This window comes from Xenopus laevis, chromosome 4S, assembly GCF_017654675.1.
Source record: "Xenopus laevis strain J_2021 chromosome 4S, Xenopus_laevis_v10.1, whole genome shotgun sequence".
Taxonomy (NCBI): Eukaryota; Metazoa; Chordata; class Amphibia; order Anura; family Pipidae; genus Xenopus; species Xenopus laevis.
In genome coordinates, this window is record NC_054378.1 from 11,974,789 (window position 1) to 11,993,875 (window position 19,087).

The following is a 19,087-nucleotide window of genomic DNA, read 5'->3' on the forward strand; positions in this document are numbered from 1 at the left end:
ATTAAGAGTGATATTCTGAGACAAATTGCAATTGGTTTTCATTTTTTATTACTTGTGTTTTTTGAGCTATTTAGCTTTTAATTCAGCAGCTCTCCAGTTTGCAATTTCAGCCATCTGGTTGCTAGGGTCCAAATTACCCTAGCAACCATGCATTGATTTGAATAAGAGACTGGAATATGAATAGGACAGGGGATGAATAGAAAGGTGATTAATAAAAAGTAGCAATAACAATGAATGTGTAGCCTTACAGAGCATTTGCTTTTTAGATGGGGTCAATGACCCACCATTTGAAAGCTGGAAAGAGTCAGAAGAAGGACAATAATGCAAAAATAAAAAAAACAATAAAAAAAAAATAATGATGAAGACCAATTGCTTAGATGTGGCCATTCTATAAGATACTAAAAGTTGACATAAAGGTGAAGCACCCCTTGAAAAGAACTCTTGTAGGCAAACATGGCTGTGTCTCCATTTCCCTAAAAAAAAGGCTTTTTATGTGGGATGGAACCATTGTTTGCTTAACCAAAATTTGCTGGACTGCAAATCACAACCTAAACTGACAGTTTTTCTATGGTTTAGACAGGCTGGGAGCTGTAGGGTTGTGTGCTTAAAGGCATACTGTCATGGGAAAACACATCAGTTAATAGTGCTGCTCCAGCAGAATTCTGCACTGAAATCCATTTCTCAAAAGAGCAAACACATTTTTTTTATTTAAATTATTCAATTTTGAAATCTGACATGGGGCTAGACATATTGTCAGTTTCCCAGCTGCCCCAGTCATGTGACTCGTGCCTGCACTTTAGGATGGAACTACTCTCTGGCAGGCTGTTATTTCAACTACTTAATGTAACTGAATCAGTCTCAGTGGGACTTGGCTTTTACTATTGAGTGTTGTTCTCCAGGGAGCTGTTATCTTGTGTTAGGGAGCTGCTATCTGGTTACCTTCCCATTGTTCTGTTGTTTGGCTGCTGGGGGAGAGGGGGTGATATCACTCCAACTTGCAGTACAGCAAAGAGTGACTGAAGTTTATCAGAGCACAAGTCACATGACTTGGGGCAGCTGGGAAACTGACAATATGTCTAGCCTCATTTCAAAATTGAATACAACAAAATCTGTTTGCTTTTTTGAAAAATGGATTTCAGTGCAGAATTCTGCTGGAGTAGCACTATTAACTGATGCATTTGGAGAAAAAAACATGTTTTCCCATGACCGTATCCCTTTAAAGCAGTATTGCTTTCCAGGGCCATTGGTCTAAATAAAATTCAAAGGAATCATCCAGGAAGAAGAAGAAACCAGGTGCTTAGGATATATACTTAGCTGTCCATAAGGTGGTTCGAGATATACCACAGCTCCATTAGACCACTCTTCTAGGTAACATTACATCATACGAATAGCTTTCTTTTATTGCCCTGGCCAAAGCCTGTCCTTGCCATTGGATTAGGGCAATAGTAATCTCTTTGTAAGCACATTGCTTTATACATAAAGGAAAACAAAAGAAACAAGACAGCACTTAGTGTTGTCTGCTGCAGTGTGACCCGTGGATACATCCAGAGATGTGACACTTGCTGCACACAGCTGTGAGGTCAGATATGTGACAGTTACATATCATTTCCCAAGCCATTCACAGAAAATCATTAGCCAAAGCCGTGGCTTTACTCCTCAGCGGAAGATCTGTAGATGACGGGGGTGAAGCTGGCCATAGACGAACAGATAATATTGAAGAAACAAATTTTCGGACGTTATTCGGTGTGTGTATGGTGGGAAACGAGCCGACCGATATCGGCAGAAGACTTGGATATCGGTTGGCTCGTCGATCGGGCTGGAAAATTTTGATCGCACCCAAACATCGGCCATTGTTAGTGCTGAATCACCAGAGACAGGTAGAATTCTATTGTTTCTACCCGTATATCTGACCATTCAGCTCTACACGTGTGTATTGAAAAAAATGATCTTTCTTGGAAATATCTTTTACATGAAAGATCGTAATTGTAATGTCTATGGCCACCTTGAAAAATGCCCTCTTAAAGGAACCTTGCCTGTGTCTCCAGGTCTGTTCTTACGCACATTTCACTTACACCCATCATTTCCAGCTTTGTGGGTTTCTGTCCTGAGTTATTGCTGTACAATAGAGCCTTGCCGTTACCCTAAATGATGATATTATGCTCTGAAGCTGTGGATTTTGGACACTCGTGCTTATTCGAGGTGCTAGAATTTGCCCCTAATGCTCAATTTGTGCTCTGAGAATAGATATAAAGATTTGCATCTCTTTCTGCATGCAGAGCTGCCAGCGAGTATACCAGCGGTCCCCAACCTTTTTTACCCATGAGCCACATTCAAATGTAAAACGAGTGGGGGAGCAACAACAGCATGAAAATTTTTTCCTGGGGTGCAAAATGTGATTGCCCATTTGGTAGCCCCTATGTGGACTGGCAGCCTACAGGAGACTCTGGATTTTGGATTCTCGATTTTGTGCAACTAAAACGTGCCTCTAAGCCTGGAATTCAAAAATAAGCACCTGCTTTGAGATCACTGGGAGCAACATCCAGGGGATTGGTAAGTAACATGTTGCTCGCGAGCCACTGGTTGGGAATCACTGGTGTATACCAGGCCTGGACTGGGAGTCAAAATAGGCCCTGCCATTCCAAGTACACAGAGACCCAAAGAGCTGCCTACCAGCCCACTAAATGGCAACTTTCTATGGAACCATACAGCAGCCCCTCTGGCAATTGCCAGTCCGGGCCTGGTGTATACAGATCAGAGACGGCACCAGGATTCATTCAAACTGGACAAGCCAGGAGAACTGGGGGAGGCCCTGTCTAGTTCTGCACTTACTGCCTGTTTATGGAAAGTGCTAAATAACCTGCGTCTTTGCATATGGGACATATGGTTAAAAGTCCAAATACATTTATTAGGACAATACAGGTGAGGCCTTACCTAATAAATGTATATGAACTTGTAATTCAATTTGGTTTATTCTTTTTGAAGATACATCCTTTGCTATTGGTTTGTATACATGCACCACAGGCCCAGAACTGTATTTTCTTAAAGGAGAACTAAACCCTAAAAATGATTATGGCTAGAAATGCCATATTTTATATGCACCAGCCTAAAGTTTCAGCTTGTCAATAGCAGCAATGATCCAGGACTTCAAACTTGTCACAGGGGGTCACCATCTTGGAAAGTGTCTGTGACACTCACATGCTCAGTGGGCTCTGATTGGCTGTTGAGAAGCTGAGCTTAGGGCTCGTCACTAATTATCCAGCAGAAAATGAGGTTGGTCTGTAATATAAGCTGATGCTACAGGTTTGCTGATTATTAAATTCTGATGCTAATTGCACTGGTTTCTGTGCTGCCATGTAGTAATTATCTGTATTAATTACTAATCAGCCTTATATTGTGACATTTCTATTCTATGTGTACTGTATATTGTGAGTGGGTCCCTAAGCTCAGTAAGTGACAGCAGCACAGAGCATGTGCAGTGAATCAGCAGAAAAGAAGATGGGGAGCTACTGGGGCATCTTTGGAGACAGATGCTACGGTAAAGGGCTGTGGTTGCCTTGGGCTGGTACAGAAGCACAAAATATAATGTACAACATTTCTAGCCTAGTTAAACTTTAGTTCTCCTTTAATTCTTTTACTACTGCATTCATTATATCCTGCTATTTCCCAAGATCGGCTTTTTTTGCACTTTCTTCTAATTTTTGAAGATGGGCCCATTAGCCTGGAGCACAGCTGCAGCTAACACTTTCAGTTCTGTATACAGAATGGATTGATGCATCTGGAACACACGGCACATACACCCCAATCATTCATTCCAACAGAAAAAATGGGTGAGCGTTTCAGGTGGGTTGATGCAGTTTTTGCTAATGCATTTGATGCTCAGTGATGTCATCAGTTGTAATGGGCGATTTGTGATGTCACATGAATCACTGGCTTAAAGGGCACTTTAAGGCAAAAAATAAAATCCCATTTTTACTTTCCTTAATCTCCAATATACTTTCATTAAAAAATGTGTACCATTTTTTTAGCAACCTGACTGTATGCAGTGAAATTCTCCCTTCATTTACTGCTGTGGATAGGAATTGTCAGACGGTCCCTAACTGCTCTGCAGGGAAACAATCATACTTATGAACAGCAGGGGGAGCCCCCGCCTTACTTCCCAGCCATGCAGAACTCAAGCAGCTTTGTTTGTTTCCCTGTAGAGCAGTCGGTGACTGTGTAGAGATTTGTATTTGATTTTATTTTTGCCTTTACATCCCCTTTACTGTTTCCAACTCCAGCTGCAGGGACAAAGATCATGGAGCCAGATTTAAACAGATAAACTGGGATTCTATTTGGAGGATTGTTTTGCTGCAGCCACTGGTTCTGTAGAGTTGGAGAAAGTTTGTATTAAACGATACAAAAACTATAAAATCCACATTACGTGACAAGACAGGGCCCAGTGCAGTCTGTATATTCTGATTATTATTAGTCTTAATGTATCGGCTTCTGGCAGATATTATTTGACTTGTGCTGTTTTGATCATTTATGACGATCCCTAAGCAGCCCAGACCACACTGAGCATGTGCACAGTCTTGGTCTTGCAAAGATGTATAACAAAGTTACAAGATGGTGACCCCCTGTGGCCAACTTTGAAAGCATAAATTATTTGTTTTATTAGGCTTGCGGTGCAGTACGTTCATGTTTATGTTTAGTATACAAAATACAGCATTTCTAGCCTTATTCTATTTTATACTTTATCCACATTGCAAAAATATGAGTATGTCAGAGGTCACCTTCCATCATCTGTATCATCATGGGTTCTATTCCTCCATTCCTCATAAACAAAGGCAAAGCACTGTTGAAGACTACCATTGCTAGACGCTTGACTTCCACTTTGGTTCCCTACAGAGGAGGGGTATAAATGGTTTCATTCTATGCCAAAGCACCAAATATCTAAATAACTATCGTTCTAAAAACGAGAAGGGGTAAGATCTTTGTTTAGTTCTTGCATTGACCTCCTGTTTATTGCTGATTAAAAGGAGATGCCACATTTTTCATATAAAATCTGCCATATTCCCATCAACCACCCACCCACCATCCAGTATTGCTTAGCCTTTACATGGTGTTAGTAATCCCACCCCAACTGTCTAACCCACATTAATGTAACTCTGAAAAAATCATTCCACACTTAATTGTCTCATCACTGGGCGACTGGTTCTCTCCCACCCAGTACAACCGGCATGCAGAGTTCAAGACAGAGACAAAGATTATGTACAACATGCTCAACAGACAAGGACTAGCCTACATCTCCTACACTGGAGACTAGAAACCAGTTTTTGTCCTGCTCAGATCTCTTCTAATTTCTGATTGGTGGCGGGCGCATGTTGTTTGGGAGTCATTTCCGGGTACACAAGAAACCCAGTGAAAGTGATATATTTCCCATGATTGCTGTAGGCCCCATACCCTTCATGACTGTGGCTGTAGAGCCAGATGGTGTCTCCATAATGGAGCGAGAGCATCATGCTCTGGCTCTGCATCTCTCGCTTCTTGGAATCGCTGTCATCGTAAATCATGGCCTGCACTTCATTCTGGTTCTTCATCAGCTTGACGGACATAGTCTTGTAGGGCATTTTTCCTATGGTGAAAGCAAAGTAATAGGCTCCCGCCACCCTGCAATGAAATTCCCCTGAGGACAATTTGAAATCTTTCCCGATATTTACAAATTCAGTGTCAAAGGTGATGGCTTGATGTTGGGTTTTTCCGTCTTCGGTTCCTACAATGCTTTCAGTGCGGGCAACGGAGAATGCAGACCTAGGATCTGGGTTTATAGAGGGGTGGTCAGCAGACGTGTGACTGCCTTTGTTGGCCTCTAAAACCGGCCCTCGCAAAAACTGGACTCCGCCATTGTTCTGCATCGTGTAAAGGTCGTTGGTACTTTGGTAGGTGGAGGACACGTCTGGATAAATCAAATATCCATTAAAAGTTGTGTAGGGCCCAATGTTGCTGTAGATAGCATATTTGGGGTCTCCATGAAGACGAAGCCAAACAGTATCCCCATAGTCCAGTTGCAGCATGGCGCTCTGACTTGCTACTTTCCTCTCTTTGTGATGATCCTCATCATAAACAATAACCTGGACCTCGTTCTTATTCTTCATCAGCATGACCGAAAGGTTCTTCTTGGGGAACTTCCCAACGGTGAAGGAGAAGTAATATGCCCCTGGAATCCTGCACCTGAACGTACCAGTCTTGGGGTCGAAATCTCCACCGATGTTCACGTAGACCTTGTCAAAAGTGATGACCATTTCTGGGCCCCCTTCCATGCTGCTGGTGCGGGCAACCGAGAAAGCAGATCGGAAGTCTGTTCCAAGAGCAGTAGGGCAATTCAAGACCAATTGGGTCAATAACCCGAGGAAAGTCGCAAGGTTTGGAGAAAACATTCTGGCTATAAGAGAGAAGAGACAAGAAAGCACCATGACGACACAACACTAAATGATAAAACCCAACAACACCATCACTTCTACAATTAGGAGAGTACAGTGTCCATGATCCTCCTTCTGAATGCAAAACAGCAAGCATTCTGGGAAAGACATTTTTAAAGGGGATACTTTACCCTTAAATTCATTTTTAGTGTGATGTAGACCATAACATTTTGAGACAATTTGCAACTGGTCTTCCATTTTTATTGCACTTGCTAGGGTCCGATTAACCAGGCAGTTAAAGGAAACTGTCAGTGGCAGATTTGCAAAGGCTCTCTTATGGTTAGGTGACCGTCATGTGGAGGGATCTGAGGGCTGGATTGAGTATTAGCAGTTCTCTGACATGTCCAACAAGCAATAACAGTGTTTGACTGGGCCAGTGGGGCACTGCGAGAAAACCTGGTGGGCTCCGGTCTTTGTTGAGGAGGAGGAGCACGCTGTGACTTGGGTAGTGGCGTAACCGGATGTAATTGGGCCCCGCAGCAAATGAATTTTAGGGCCCCAAACAGATCCAGTTTGTTGAAATTGCTTATTATTTGGGCCCCATGGGGCCCCTATATCTCCTGCGCCCCCTGCAGCCGCAGGGTCTGCTGGTGGCTGGTGAGTTCTTAAAGGGCATCTGTTGGGTAAAAATGTTATCCCCCAACCAAAGGTGCGGGCCAATAGAGCCCTCATTCCATTTGAGCATAACAGTAATTTTTTTTTTTTTAAAAATGCCAACGCTACGCTACCCGCACCGTGAGGGAGATCCCGGTGTAAGCAGCCATGTTGTGTTACTCGCATGCGCATAATGCGTATGTGACGTCATGCACAGACGCATAATGAGCAATTCGGGCGGCTTTTCTTTATGCGCATGAGAGTGACCAGACATGGCTGCTCGCACTGGGATCTCCCTCCTGGTGCGGGTAGCCTAGCGCTGGCAGGGGGCTTTTTTTTTTTTAAAGAATGTTTTTATTTAAATTTTTCATTACAATATAAAATAAGGAAGGAATGAAGGAATTTGGAGGTACATAAATTAAATTCCATAAATTAAATAAATTTAAACTACGGTTATCCTCAACCAGAATGGGGGCTCTATTAGCCCTCACCTTTGGTTGGGGATAACATTTTTACCCAACAGGTGCCCTTAAGGGTAGGATAGGATGGACGTTTTCGGCGTGAACCGACGCACTGCGAAAAAACGCCTGCGATGCAGGGTCTGCATACGACAGTCGTGTCGCATCGGATCAACGCTGCCACTTCATCCGACATTTCTATCTCTTACCTTATTTCTGTCGCAGCGTGTCAGATCGCACCGAAAACATCCATGTAGTCCTACCCTTAAAGGGATACTGTCATGGGAAAAAAAATTTTTTCAAAATAAATCCGTTAATAGTGCTGCTCCAGCAGAATTCTGCACTGAAATCCATTTCTCAAAAGAGCAAACAGATTTTTTTATATTCAATTTTGAAATCTGACATGGGGCTAGACATATTGTCAATTTCCCAGCTGCCCCAAGTCATGTGACTTGTGCTCTGATGAACTTCAATCACTCTTTACTGCTGTACTGCAAGTTGGAGTGATATCACCCCCTCCCTCCCCCCCCCCAGCAGCCAAACAACAGAACAAAGGGAAGATAACCAGATAGCAGCTCCCTAACACAAGATAACAGCTGCCTGGTAGATCTAAGAACAACACTCAATAGTAAAAACCCATGTCCCACTGAGACACATTCAGTTACATTGAGAAGGAAAAACAGCAGCCTGCCAGAAAGCATTTCTCTCCTAAAGTGCAGGCACAAGTCACATGACTGGGGGCAACTGGGAAATTGACAATATGTTTAGCCCCATGTCAGATTTCAAAATTGAATATAAATAAATCTGTTTGCTCTTTTGAGAAATGGATTTCAGTGCAGAATTCTGTTGGAGTAGCACTATTAACTGATGCGTTTTGAAAAAAACATGTTTTCCGATGACAGGATCCCTTTAAGGTGGCAGTTCCCTGTTGGGCCCCAGACACCACAGTCTGACGCTGAGAAATACACACAGGTGGCCAAATTGCATTTATATCAGTCAGCTATGCATTTGCAGTAACCAGATGCACCCACCTAATGAAACTGTCATTTTATCCCGTTTAGGCCAATCAACATTTTTTTTAAGATTCCATCAGTAGCTGATAAGCCAAATCAATCATTTTAAGTGGCCGCAAGACACGGCAACAATCGGGCAGCCGAATGGCTAATGAACCCCATGACAAACGTGTTCACTTGTCCAGAATTGAATTGGGCGGACACCCGTCGGATGTTAGTGTTACACCTCGTCGTAGGGTGGAATTGTCTATAATGTGCATGTTGTCACACGTAATGAACTGGAATGTAAGCTTCTCCTAGAGAAATAGGATAGAAAGGAAGGAGTATAATGCAAGGGCATGGCTCATCCAACTGCCATCCAGGTGGCACTTGCATTATACTCCACCTATATATCTTGGGAGTAAATACAGGCAGCACAATGATGGCACCAGGATCAAACCACAACCTTTCCCATTCCCACATTTATCCCTACATTTTCATTCTCCCTTACCTTCTGCAATACCTGTTCCGCCGACAGCCTCGTCCTCTTTATTCTCCTCCTTCTCTGTATTTAATGTGACTGACAGGCAGCACCGCAGAGCAGCAGCCGCATGAGACGAGCTCTCTCCTAAAATTAAATCATTTACAGCGTCAAGGCATCTACTCCACATTAAGCGATCAAAGGCATCATTTGTCACTTAAATCCCAGGGCTGGGGTGGGAGGGGGAGAAATAGAAAGAGCACAGAGGGAGGGTTGTATCCATGGCAACAAGCAGGCCATGCATACAGTATTATTTGCATAGTATTTACAGTTATATAGATGTTTAAAGGGGAAATAACCCTTTCCTAGCCCAGATGTTGCTGCCTGGACTCCAGCCTATTATCAGAGGTTAAACTATGCTTTAAGCTACAGTCCAGCCCCATCAAGGCAACACAGCCACACACAACTATTACCACCCGCAGGATGAGCAGCTCACTTAAAAGGGTTGTTCACCTTTAAATAAAGTAGGACGTCGAGATTTATATTCTGTGACAATTTGCAATTGGTTTCCATGTTGTACTATGTATGAGTTGTTTAGCTTTTTATTCAGCAGTTCTCCAGTTTGCCATGTCAGACATCTGGTTGCCAGGGTCCAAATTCCCCTAGCAACCATGCATCGATTTGAATAGACTGGAATATGAATAGGAGCGAGGCCTGAATAGAAAGAGGAGTACTAGAAAGTAGCAAGAATAATAGTAAATGTGTAGCCTTACAGAGCATTTTGTTTTTTTAGTTGGGGTCAGTGACCCCCGTTTGAAAGCTGGAAAGAGTCAGAAGAAAATTAGAAAAAAACTATATTAAAAAAATGAAGACCAATTGAAAAGTTTATTAGAATTGGCCATTCTATAACATGCTGAAAGTTAACTTGAACGTGCTCTGTGTTCCAGTAGCTGGAGGCATAATAATAATAATACAAATTGTTCCCGCACAGGACTCCTATACCCTTCCGGGGTTTAATTATGGTGCAAAATAATTAGGGATGTTACTGACTGGATAATTATTCTGCATCTATAATTATGCCTGACATATTCTAGAGAGCTAGTACATTGGGATGGTTTACAACCCCTTTAACCAAGAGATACTGGCCTTTTTTCCTGCTGAATTCTAAGACTTTCCTCTGTTCACTAACTTAATTTTCTGCCAACATACTGTGAGTATGTTATGGAATGGCTATTTCTAAGGAACTTTTCGATTACAGCCTTCATTTTCTTACTTATAGTTTTTTAACTATTTTGTTTTTTTTTTTCTTCTGACTTTCCATATATTACATGGAGGGGGTCACTGACCCCATCTAATGTTCTGTAAGGCTACAAATTTATTGATACTTTTTATTACTTATCTTGCTACTCAGTCCCTCTCCTAATCATATTCCTGTCTCTTATTTAAATCAGTGCATGGTTGCTAGGGTAATTTGGATCTTAGCAACCAGATGGCTGGAATTGCAAACTGGAGAGCTGTTGAATAAAAAGCTAAATAACTCAAAAAACACAAATAATAAAAAATGAGAACCAATTGCAAACTGTCTTAGAATATTCATCTCTGCCCCATGTTAAAAGTTTATTTAAAGGCGAACCACCCCTTTATTTAGGGATAAGTATAATTGGCTCTATATATATGTATATGTCCCACTATGTTAAGCAGAAGCAGATACCCGGGCACAGATCAGAACACAAGCTGCTCGCCCCACGATACCCTCTGCTCAACACTGAATCCCTTTGATTTTGTGCAGTGGGAGACCCAGCGACTGACATTTCCTTTGGTCACATGGGCAGAGTGACATCAGCAGGGATTGAGCTGGATTCGTTAAGGTAATTAGCTCATTATTAAAGAGGCAACTCAGGCAAACAGTAAAGATTGTTTCAGTGGAGCACTGTGGCATTGCCCCGTGGCACCGATTTCTGGGTTTCAGGGTTAAAGAGCTTTAAGTTAACTTTTATTATGTTATAGAATGACCACTCCTAAGCAACTTTTCAATTGGTCTTATTTTTTTTTAATATAATTTCTAAATGATTTGATTCTTCTTATGACTCTTTCCAGCTTTCAAATGAGGGGTCACTGACCCCAACTAAAACAAATGCTCTGTAAGGGCCCTTACACACGGGCGGTTTTACCTGCGCTCCCCTGCGTTTCGCTTTCTTGCGTTCAGCCGCAGGGGAGCGCAGGAGTAGACGCAGTCAATCACTGTGAAGGGGGCTGTACTCACACAGATGCATGTAAGCGGCAAACGCAGGTGGGACACAGTATGTTGCATTTCCCCTGCGTTCGCGCATACATGCGACTGTGTGAGTACAGCCACCGTCACAGTAATTGACTGCGCCAACTCCTGCGTTCTCCTGCAGCTGAACGGAAGAAAGCGCAACACAGGGGAGCGCAGGAAAAACTGCCCATGTGTAAGGGCCCTTAGTTTACAAATGTATTGTTATTGCTACTTTTTATTACTCCTCTTTCTATTCAGGCCTCTCCTATTCATATTCTAGTCCCCAATTCAAATCAAGGCATGGTTGCTAGGGTCATTTGGATCCTAGCAACCAGATGGCTGAAATAGCAAACTGGAGAGCTGCTGAATAAAAAGCTAAATAACTCAAACCCCACTAATAATAAAAAATGAAAACCCATTGCAATTTGTCTCGGAATATCACTCTCTATATAATACTGAAAGTTAACTCAAAGGTTTTAAGACTTTTCCAAAAAAAAAAATCTTATGGTTGCTAGGGTAATATGGACCCTAGCAACCAGGTGGCTGAAATTGCAAACTGAAGAGCTGCTGAATAAAAATCCAAATAACTCAAAAACCACAAATAAAAACCAATTGCAAATTGTCTCAGAATATCACTCTCTACATCATACTAAAAGTTAATTCAAAAGTGAATATTCAGGCTTGGGTGCTGTCTCCTTGATTTGCACCACAGGTGCCTCTTTCAGGCCAACAATCTCCTGTCGCTGTCTTAGGGCTCTTACTGACGAGTGTTTTTACCTGCGCTCCCCTGCGTTCCGTTTTTCTGCGTTCAGCCGCAGGGGAGCGCAGGAATAGACGCATTACATTTTTTCCAATGGGGCTGTACTCACACAGGCGCGTGTAGGCGCCGAACGCAGGTTGAGACGCAACATGCTGCATTTTTCCAGCGCCTACACGTGCCTGTGTGAGTACAGCCCCATTGGAAAAAATGCGCAGGTAAAAACGCTCATCAGTAAGAGCCCTTATGGCTACGGCACATGGGGCAAATTGGCACCTGTGTGATTTCTAATACTCAAATTTTAAAACACTCAAATTTGCCTCTTCATAGACTCCCATGGTATTGTTCAACCCAGCTGCTGGGGCACTTGCCGGTTGGCCAATTACGTCTGAGTGGCGACCCCGGGAGCCTCAGTGCCAGCGAAGTTGAGAAACCCCTCTATGTGCCGTCTGCCTGAGAGATCCGCACAAAAAAAGCGAGAGACTCGCCTCCCCTGGAACGAGCGTCCTCACCCGCTGCGCCACACGGTGGGATATAACGAGGTTGCCTCGTTAGCGGCTCATGTTTCAATTTCAGGAATTACTGCTAATGACTTGATTTTAACAGTTTTCAAGCTGCGCTGTCAGTGTCTTCCTGTCGCCCACTCACATGCTGCGCGGGCACCCAAACACCTACTGTATGACGTCACAATATCTGACTGCACCTACAGCTGCTCGATGGTGAAGGGAGGAGGAGGGCCGGACTGGCAAATGTGGGTTCTGGCAAATGCTAGAGGGGCTGCTGTAAAATGCCACAGTCACTATTTAGTGGGCTCCAGGGGGCTGTATGGGCCTCTGTCTACTTAAAATCCCGGGATCTAATTTGATCCCCAGTCCATAAAAGGGACACACCAATGACTTGGAGCCTAAGGGGTAAAATCAGCCTGCACCCCCTTGGGGCCCTCAGGAAGCCGATGAGAAGGCACACAGAAAACTGCGTCTGAAGTGGGTGGGGGCCAGCTGCACCCGGGCCTGTCCCTTCTTAGTTACGTTACTGGGTAAAATAGAAACGTGCAACACACATGGCAACCAGTTGCTATGGAGCAGGAGGCCCCATGGACCAGTGAGTAAGCATTCCGAGCCACAGGCACATAGTGATAACAGGAGACGTTTATCTGTTCTGCAGCTGAAGGAGGGGGTTTAACCCTTTCACTGCCACGCTGGTAAGCAAATTAAACAGCGCAGTCCTTGTGCAGAATTAGCAGTGGAATCAGATACAGGTATGGGCTTCCCATAGATTTATGGGACGCCCACAAAGACCTGGGATTAGGGTGGCATCAAATTTTGGGCGGCGTGTCACTGAGCCCTGGATGAGCAGACAACCCTAGTCCCCAGCAGCTGGAAGAATGAATAAAGTAGCAGGTGGGCTGCATGTAGATAATAGAAACATAGATGATAGAGTGTAAGTACTCAGGGCAGATAAGCAGCAGGACAGGGAACTAACACCCAGCAGAACCAATTCCCTCAATACAAATCACATTGTGAGAGAAACAGTTCAGCCAATACTTTTTCATGCTCAAGAGAATCATGTTCAGTGCACAGCACATATATATATATATATATATATATATATATATATATATATATATATATATATATATATATATATATATATATATATATATATATATATACACAGTATATAGACATAAAGTAGCTGTCTATCATGCTGAGCATATGGCGGCTGTGTGTAACTAATATTCTGTAAATGTTCCCTCCCCCAGGGGCCAGACACTTACAGGGGGGTCTGTGACCCGACACTCACTCACAGTAATAGAGAGAACAAAGGGCACTTCCCTGAATCCCAAAGCCCCAGCTCATTCATTACAGCAGCTCTGGAAACAGTCACCAACAGCTCAGGCAACATAATGTACAGGTAGAGGGAGAAAAAAGCCAGAAAAGGAGACAAGTCCATTGCTAGGCAGGGGTGTAACTAGAGAGAAAGCAGATCATGTGACTGCTGAGGGGCCTGACAAGCAGGACAAACACCTGTTTAGCAGAAATATCTTATTCCCAGCATTTAGCAAATTAGGGTTCAGGGGTCGTTTGGCTGAATCCTTGATGGAGAGATACACAGTGCATTTATTTGGTCAGGGCCACTATCTCTAATCATGGGATCCGGTACTAAAAGGTTTAGCAGAGCTCTCCAAATATTTCCCCCTCTCACTTGGGCCCTGCCGACAAGTAGCAGGAAACAAAAATGCCCCTGGTGTTTATAGTTCTGCCCCATATCTGTCCTGGACGTATCCCATCACCTGATAGGTGATTATTGATCTCAAATGTGTCAGTACCTCAATAATTCAGCTGAGGCCACATGCTGGGGATGAAAGCCTCCTCTTATAGAGAGTTGTCCTGTCCTGAGCTGGGCCAAGAGACACAGGTGTCCAAGGCTGGGTGTAGTAGTGATGTGTGAGCCCAAAACCCGTGGGACCCGCTGGTGGGTTGGGCTCATCTTTGAGGACTGCACTCAGGCTTGGGCTGAACTTTACCTTGTGCCTGTTAGTCCCCCACCAGCCCACTATATATTGACTGTCTATGGGACCTTACAGCAGCCTTTCTGGCATTTGCCAGAATCCACAGATTGCCAGTCCGGGCCTATGCCGCCCCACCGACGACCTTAAAATGCCCCACTTCTGCCTACATTAAGAGCTTTACATCAGCTTGCACCTGCATGCCCCGCCCCTTCCATGACATCAGAGCAAGATGGGCTTGGCTTAGGGTAGTGTGAGGATCATGAAGGGAGCGTGTTGACTTTTTATTGGCCCGCACATCCCTAGTCTAAAGCAACCAACCCCGAGGCCAGTCCTGGTTCTGCCCATTTGGCCACAGGACTTGGCCCAACAGTTCCACAATCCCAATGACCTTCAGAGGAGAGAACTGCCCAAACAATGACCTCCAGCTCTTGACTGTCAAAGGTGTCTAAACAGATACATTGGGATTCTATTTGCAGGATTATTTTGCTGCAGCCACTGGTTCTGCAGAGTTGGAGAAAGTTTGTATCAAACAATACAAAAACTATAAAATCCACATTAGATTACATGACAACACAGGACCCAGTGCAGTCTGTATATTCTGATTATTAATCAGTCTTGCTGTATCGGCTTCTGGCATATATTATTATATGTTTTGATAATATAGGACGATCCCTAAGCTGCCCAGACCACACTGAGCATGTGCACAGTCTTGGTCTTGCAAAGATGTTTAACAAAGTTACAAGATGGTGACCCCCTGTGGTCAACTTTGAAAGCATAAATCATTTGTTTGATTAGGCTTGTGGTGCAGTAAGTTCATGTTTATGTTTAGTATACAAAATACAGCATTTCTAGCCTTATTCTATTTTAGACTTTACTTCCCCTTTAAATAATAAAAGGTATTTTACAGTAGTGCTGCTGCATATTACCCTACAGCCTACACCAGAAGGTGAGCTGTGTTGCAGGATAAAATTCCTATGTGCAAGTTGTGAAAGATAAAGTTTATATAAGGGAAGTAAAATCTTTATTCACTACGGTGGCGTTATAGGTCGGCGGGGTCTACACACGCGGTGCATTTAACAATACCACACTATATAGTCTCTTTGTTTGTTTCCTGGGCCTTTGGCGCTGGCTGCTATTGCAGGTGTTGCATATCTACATATCAACATGTCTGCTCGGTTCTGCTCATTCCTATCCAATGGGCTGGATACTGGCAGGGATCGATTAATACACAGGCTGCCCGAGGCTATCCAAGTGTGATCTTACTTTTTTCAACTAATATTTCTATTTATTTGTGCTGGGTCTATTAAAAGAGAAGGAAAGTCTTCTTCCACTTGGGGGTGCCAAATGTTAGGCAACCCCAAGTGAATGTATTGACTTACCTGAAACCCCGGGCCGGTGCTCCTATCAGGGGTTATTCCAGCGAGTACCACGGAGCGATCCTCTTCCGGCGGCTTCTTTCGTCTTGCGACTGTGCATGAGTAGTAGAGCGGTCAGCTATTTCATTCTACTGCGCATGCTAGAGTCCTGCAGCGGGTCAGGTACCTGCTAAAACCTGAGGGGTATAGAATCGGGTCGGCGGTTCTCCGGGTTTGCGGGTCTTCTCAATCGAGAGTTTTACTCCTTTTTTTCTGATCACGCCAACTTCTAATGATGTCACTTCCGGTTTACAATGACAGCACTTCCTGTTTTACACCTTTTTTCCTGATCACGTCAACTTCTAACGATGTCACTTCCGGTTTACGACAACACTTCCTGTTTCTTCATGGTCAGTGGGTCATGGATCGGGTTGCAGATAAGGCACTTGCGGGTCAGGTAGCGGGTCCAAGTGGGTTGCAGGTCACGGGTCCGGTTCGGGTTTAACAAATTGGTTCCGCGCAGGACTCTAGCGCATGCCCTGGGAAATTTGAAGAAAGAAGCCGGAAGAGGATCGCTCCGTGGTGCTCGCTGGAAGAACCCTGGGCCGGTGCAGTTTTCTGCTGATAGGAGCACCAGCCCGGCGTTTCAGGTAAGCAAATACAACCATTTGGGGGTGACTAACATTTGGCACCCCCAAATGGAAGAAGACTTTCCTTCTCCTTTAATGTCCATAAATGAATGTTAATGTATGTAATGTCTCTGTTCCTCTGATTAACAATTTGGGCCCAGGCGGCTGATGCAAATCACAGATTCAGATTCAGCAAAAGAGAATCTTGCCATTGGATCAAACTGCAATGAAACCTGGATTTCCGCAATAAAGTATACACGCCACCTAGTGGACACTCTAGGGATCTACTGTAGGTATTTTCCCTAGGAAAAGGGCACAGTTTGTCCTTCAACCTATCGCTCTCCTAGGGAATCCTTCTGGCAGGCCGAACGAAACCCGAATCGTAATTTGCATATGCAAGTTAGGGGCTGGGAGGGAAATTGCATGACTTTTTGTTACAAAACAAGGAAGTAAAAAATGTTTTCCCCTTCCCACCCCTAAATTGCATAAGCAAATTAGGATTCTGTTCCGTATTCGGTCAAATCTTCCTTGAAGCATTCGGGGGTTCGGCCGAATCCAAAATAGTGGATTCGGTGCATTCCTAAAAAAACACCCCATTTTTGCGGCAGAGATTGGGAAACTGCTCCACTTTGGCTGTTGAAAAACTACACCTGGTTTGGAAGCTTTCGTTCCGCACAAGCAGAAATGTTAAAAACAATGCCCTTGCGCCTTCATACGTCTTTGTATTTCTTGTTAAAGGGTTGTTCACCTTCCAACACTTTTTTTCCAGTCCAGTTGGTTTCAGATAGTTTACCAGAAATAAAGTCTTTTCCCCAATTACTTTCCATTTTTAATTTGTTACCGGTTTTCCAAAATCTAAGTTTTGAAGTTTAAGGTTCGTGTCTCTGGTGTTTGAGTCTGGCAGCTCAGTGATCCAGGAGCAGATTCTGAACCGTTACAATTTTGCAACATTTAGTTGATACATTTCTCAGCAGCATCTCTGGAGTATTAGCTACTATTGTATCAATTCAACTGCCTTTAAAGGGGAACTCCACAAAAACATAACTTAAGCTTTTTGAAAAGTAAACATAATTTCAAGCATCTTTTCAATATAAATCATTTAAAAAATATGCAGACTTTTCATGATTTTTAATGGTTTCTGACAGTTCCTAAGCCCAGCCTCCTGCTGATCTGTCTGACTACTTTGCTGATCCGTCTGACTACTGTTACTTTGTATCAACAGCCATCTGTCCTCAGCCCGCATCCTCCAAACTCTACAATTCCCTGCACACGTGATTTCAATAAGGAAATGAACATCACAGTGCAATGCATTGTGGGTTATGTAGTTCCTGCATGCTGTCTGTAAGCTGTAGAGTAGTGATGCGCAGGTCCCGCGGGTCAGGCAGGTCCAGACCGACCCCACACTGGAACTGCTGGCTTCATACTTCATTTTTTATAGATGCGCACCTCCTGCCCCTTAGAATGCAAGTCTGGCTCGGGCGGGTTAGGGTCGGGCACATCACTACTGTTGAGTAGTTGTTACAATTTGTAGCATCAGTGTTTAGCCCCTCCTTCCCTGCCAGGATTTGAGCATAGAAAATGTCATGTATTCCTACTTTTTGAAGAAACAGATAACTGTGATGGGTATATTAGGGGTTTCTGTGTTATGTTGGGCTCTTTATCTAATTTTGGTTTGGAAGCCGGAGTTCCCCTTTAATTAAACTCAGGGATTCTGCTCAGCAGGGACAAAGATAACAAATGTATCAACTAATGTATCTATTTAGAACAGTTTACAGGGTCAGCGACCCCCTTCCCAGAGCTGCTTTAGAAGGTGAAAAATGACACTTTACACTTGAAAATCAAAAAAACTGTCACAAATAGAAAAATTGGAAAAAGTCGATTTCTGGTGAACTTTCCGAAACCAACTGAACGGAAAAAAGTGTTGGAAGTTGAACAACTCCTTTAAAGCCAGTTGATGGCTGAAGGCCATACATCGATAAAGTATTGCCACCAGAACTTTTGTGTCATTTTGGGTTGGACTGAATGTACCTACAGTATACTAAATACATGTTATGCACAGTCACAACTAACTGCTAGAGAAGTGAGATTAGAATTACTGTTATAATTTACATGCCAGAGGATAGAGTCCTGCAGCGGGTCGGGTACCCGCGGGTTACCTGCAAAAACCTGCGATACCCTGCAGGTTGTGGGTAGAAGTTCCGGGTTTGCGGGTTGGGCCGCAGGTCTTCTCAATAGCGATTTTTACTCCTTTTTTCTGATCACGCCTACTTCCGATGATGTCACTTCAGGTTTACAATGACAACACTTCCTGAATCTTGATGGTCAGTGGATCTGGGTTGTGGATAAGGTACGTGTTACAGGTCCAGGTTGCGGATTGCAGGTTCCGGATACGGGTTCCTAAAAAATGGACCCGCGCAGGACTCTACCAGAGGATCTCCCAGGCCCTAGTGTGGGACAATTCCCATCAGCCCTTTATTTTCAAAACAAAAACTTCTATACTATCTGCTATTGTCTTAAAGGGGTGGTTCACCTTTAAGTTAACTATTAGCATGTTATAGAATGGCCAATTCTAAACAACTTTTCAATTGGTCATC

The 19,087-nt window shown here is 43.6% G+C and overlaps 2 protein-coding genes across 4 annotated transcripts in view; both read right to left on the bottom strand.

Annotated features, from left to right (window-relative positions):
- Positions 1–4,976: 4,976 nt before the first annotated feature.
- Positions 4,977–18,666, bottom strand: c1qtnf4.S (C1q and TNF related 4 S homeolog). 3 transcript variants are annotated; one of them, XM_041591362.1, is made up of 3 exons: positions 18,650–18,666; positions 9,014–9,130; positions 4,977–6,421 (listed from the first exon to the last, which is right to left on the bottom strand). In XM_041591362.1, the coding sequence occupies exon 3, from the start codon at positions 6,414–6,416 to the stop codon at positions 5,325–5,327; it is 1,092 nt and encodes a 363-aa protein (XP_041447296.1). In that variant the 5' UTR covers positions 6,417–6,421; positions 9,014–9,130; positions 18,650–18,666; the 3' UTR covers positions 4,977–5,324.
- Positions 18,667–18,918: 252 nt separating this feature from the next.
- Positions 18,919–19,087, bottom strand: part of mtch2.S (mitochondrial carrier 2 S homeolog) — a 61,215-nt gene continuing 61,046 nt past the window's right edge. The window contains exon 14 of the mRNA XM_041562001.1: positions 18,919–18,937. The gene's annotated coding sequence lies outside the window, so the exon portion shown is untranslated. The remainder of the gene's footprint in view (positions 18,938–19,087) is intronic.

What these genes read in the sequence shown, in the direction of transcription:
- c1qtnf4.S (XM_041591362.1), bottom strand. Translation starts at nt 6,416, where the DNA reads ATGTTTTCTCCAAACCTTGCGACTTTCCTCGGGTTATTGACCCAATTG.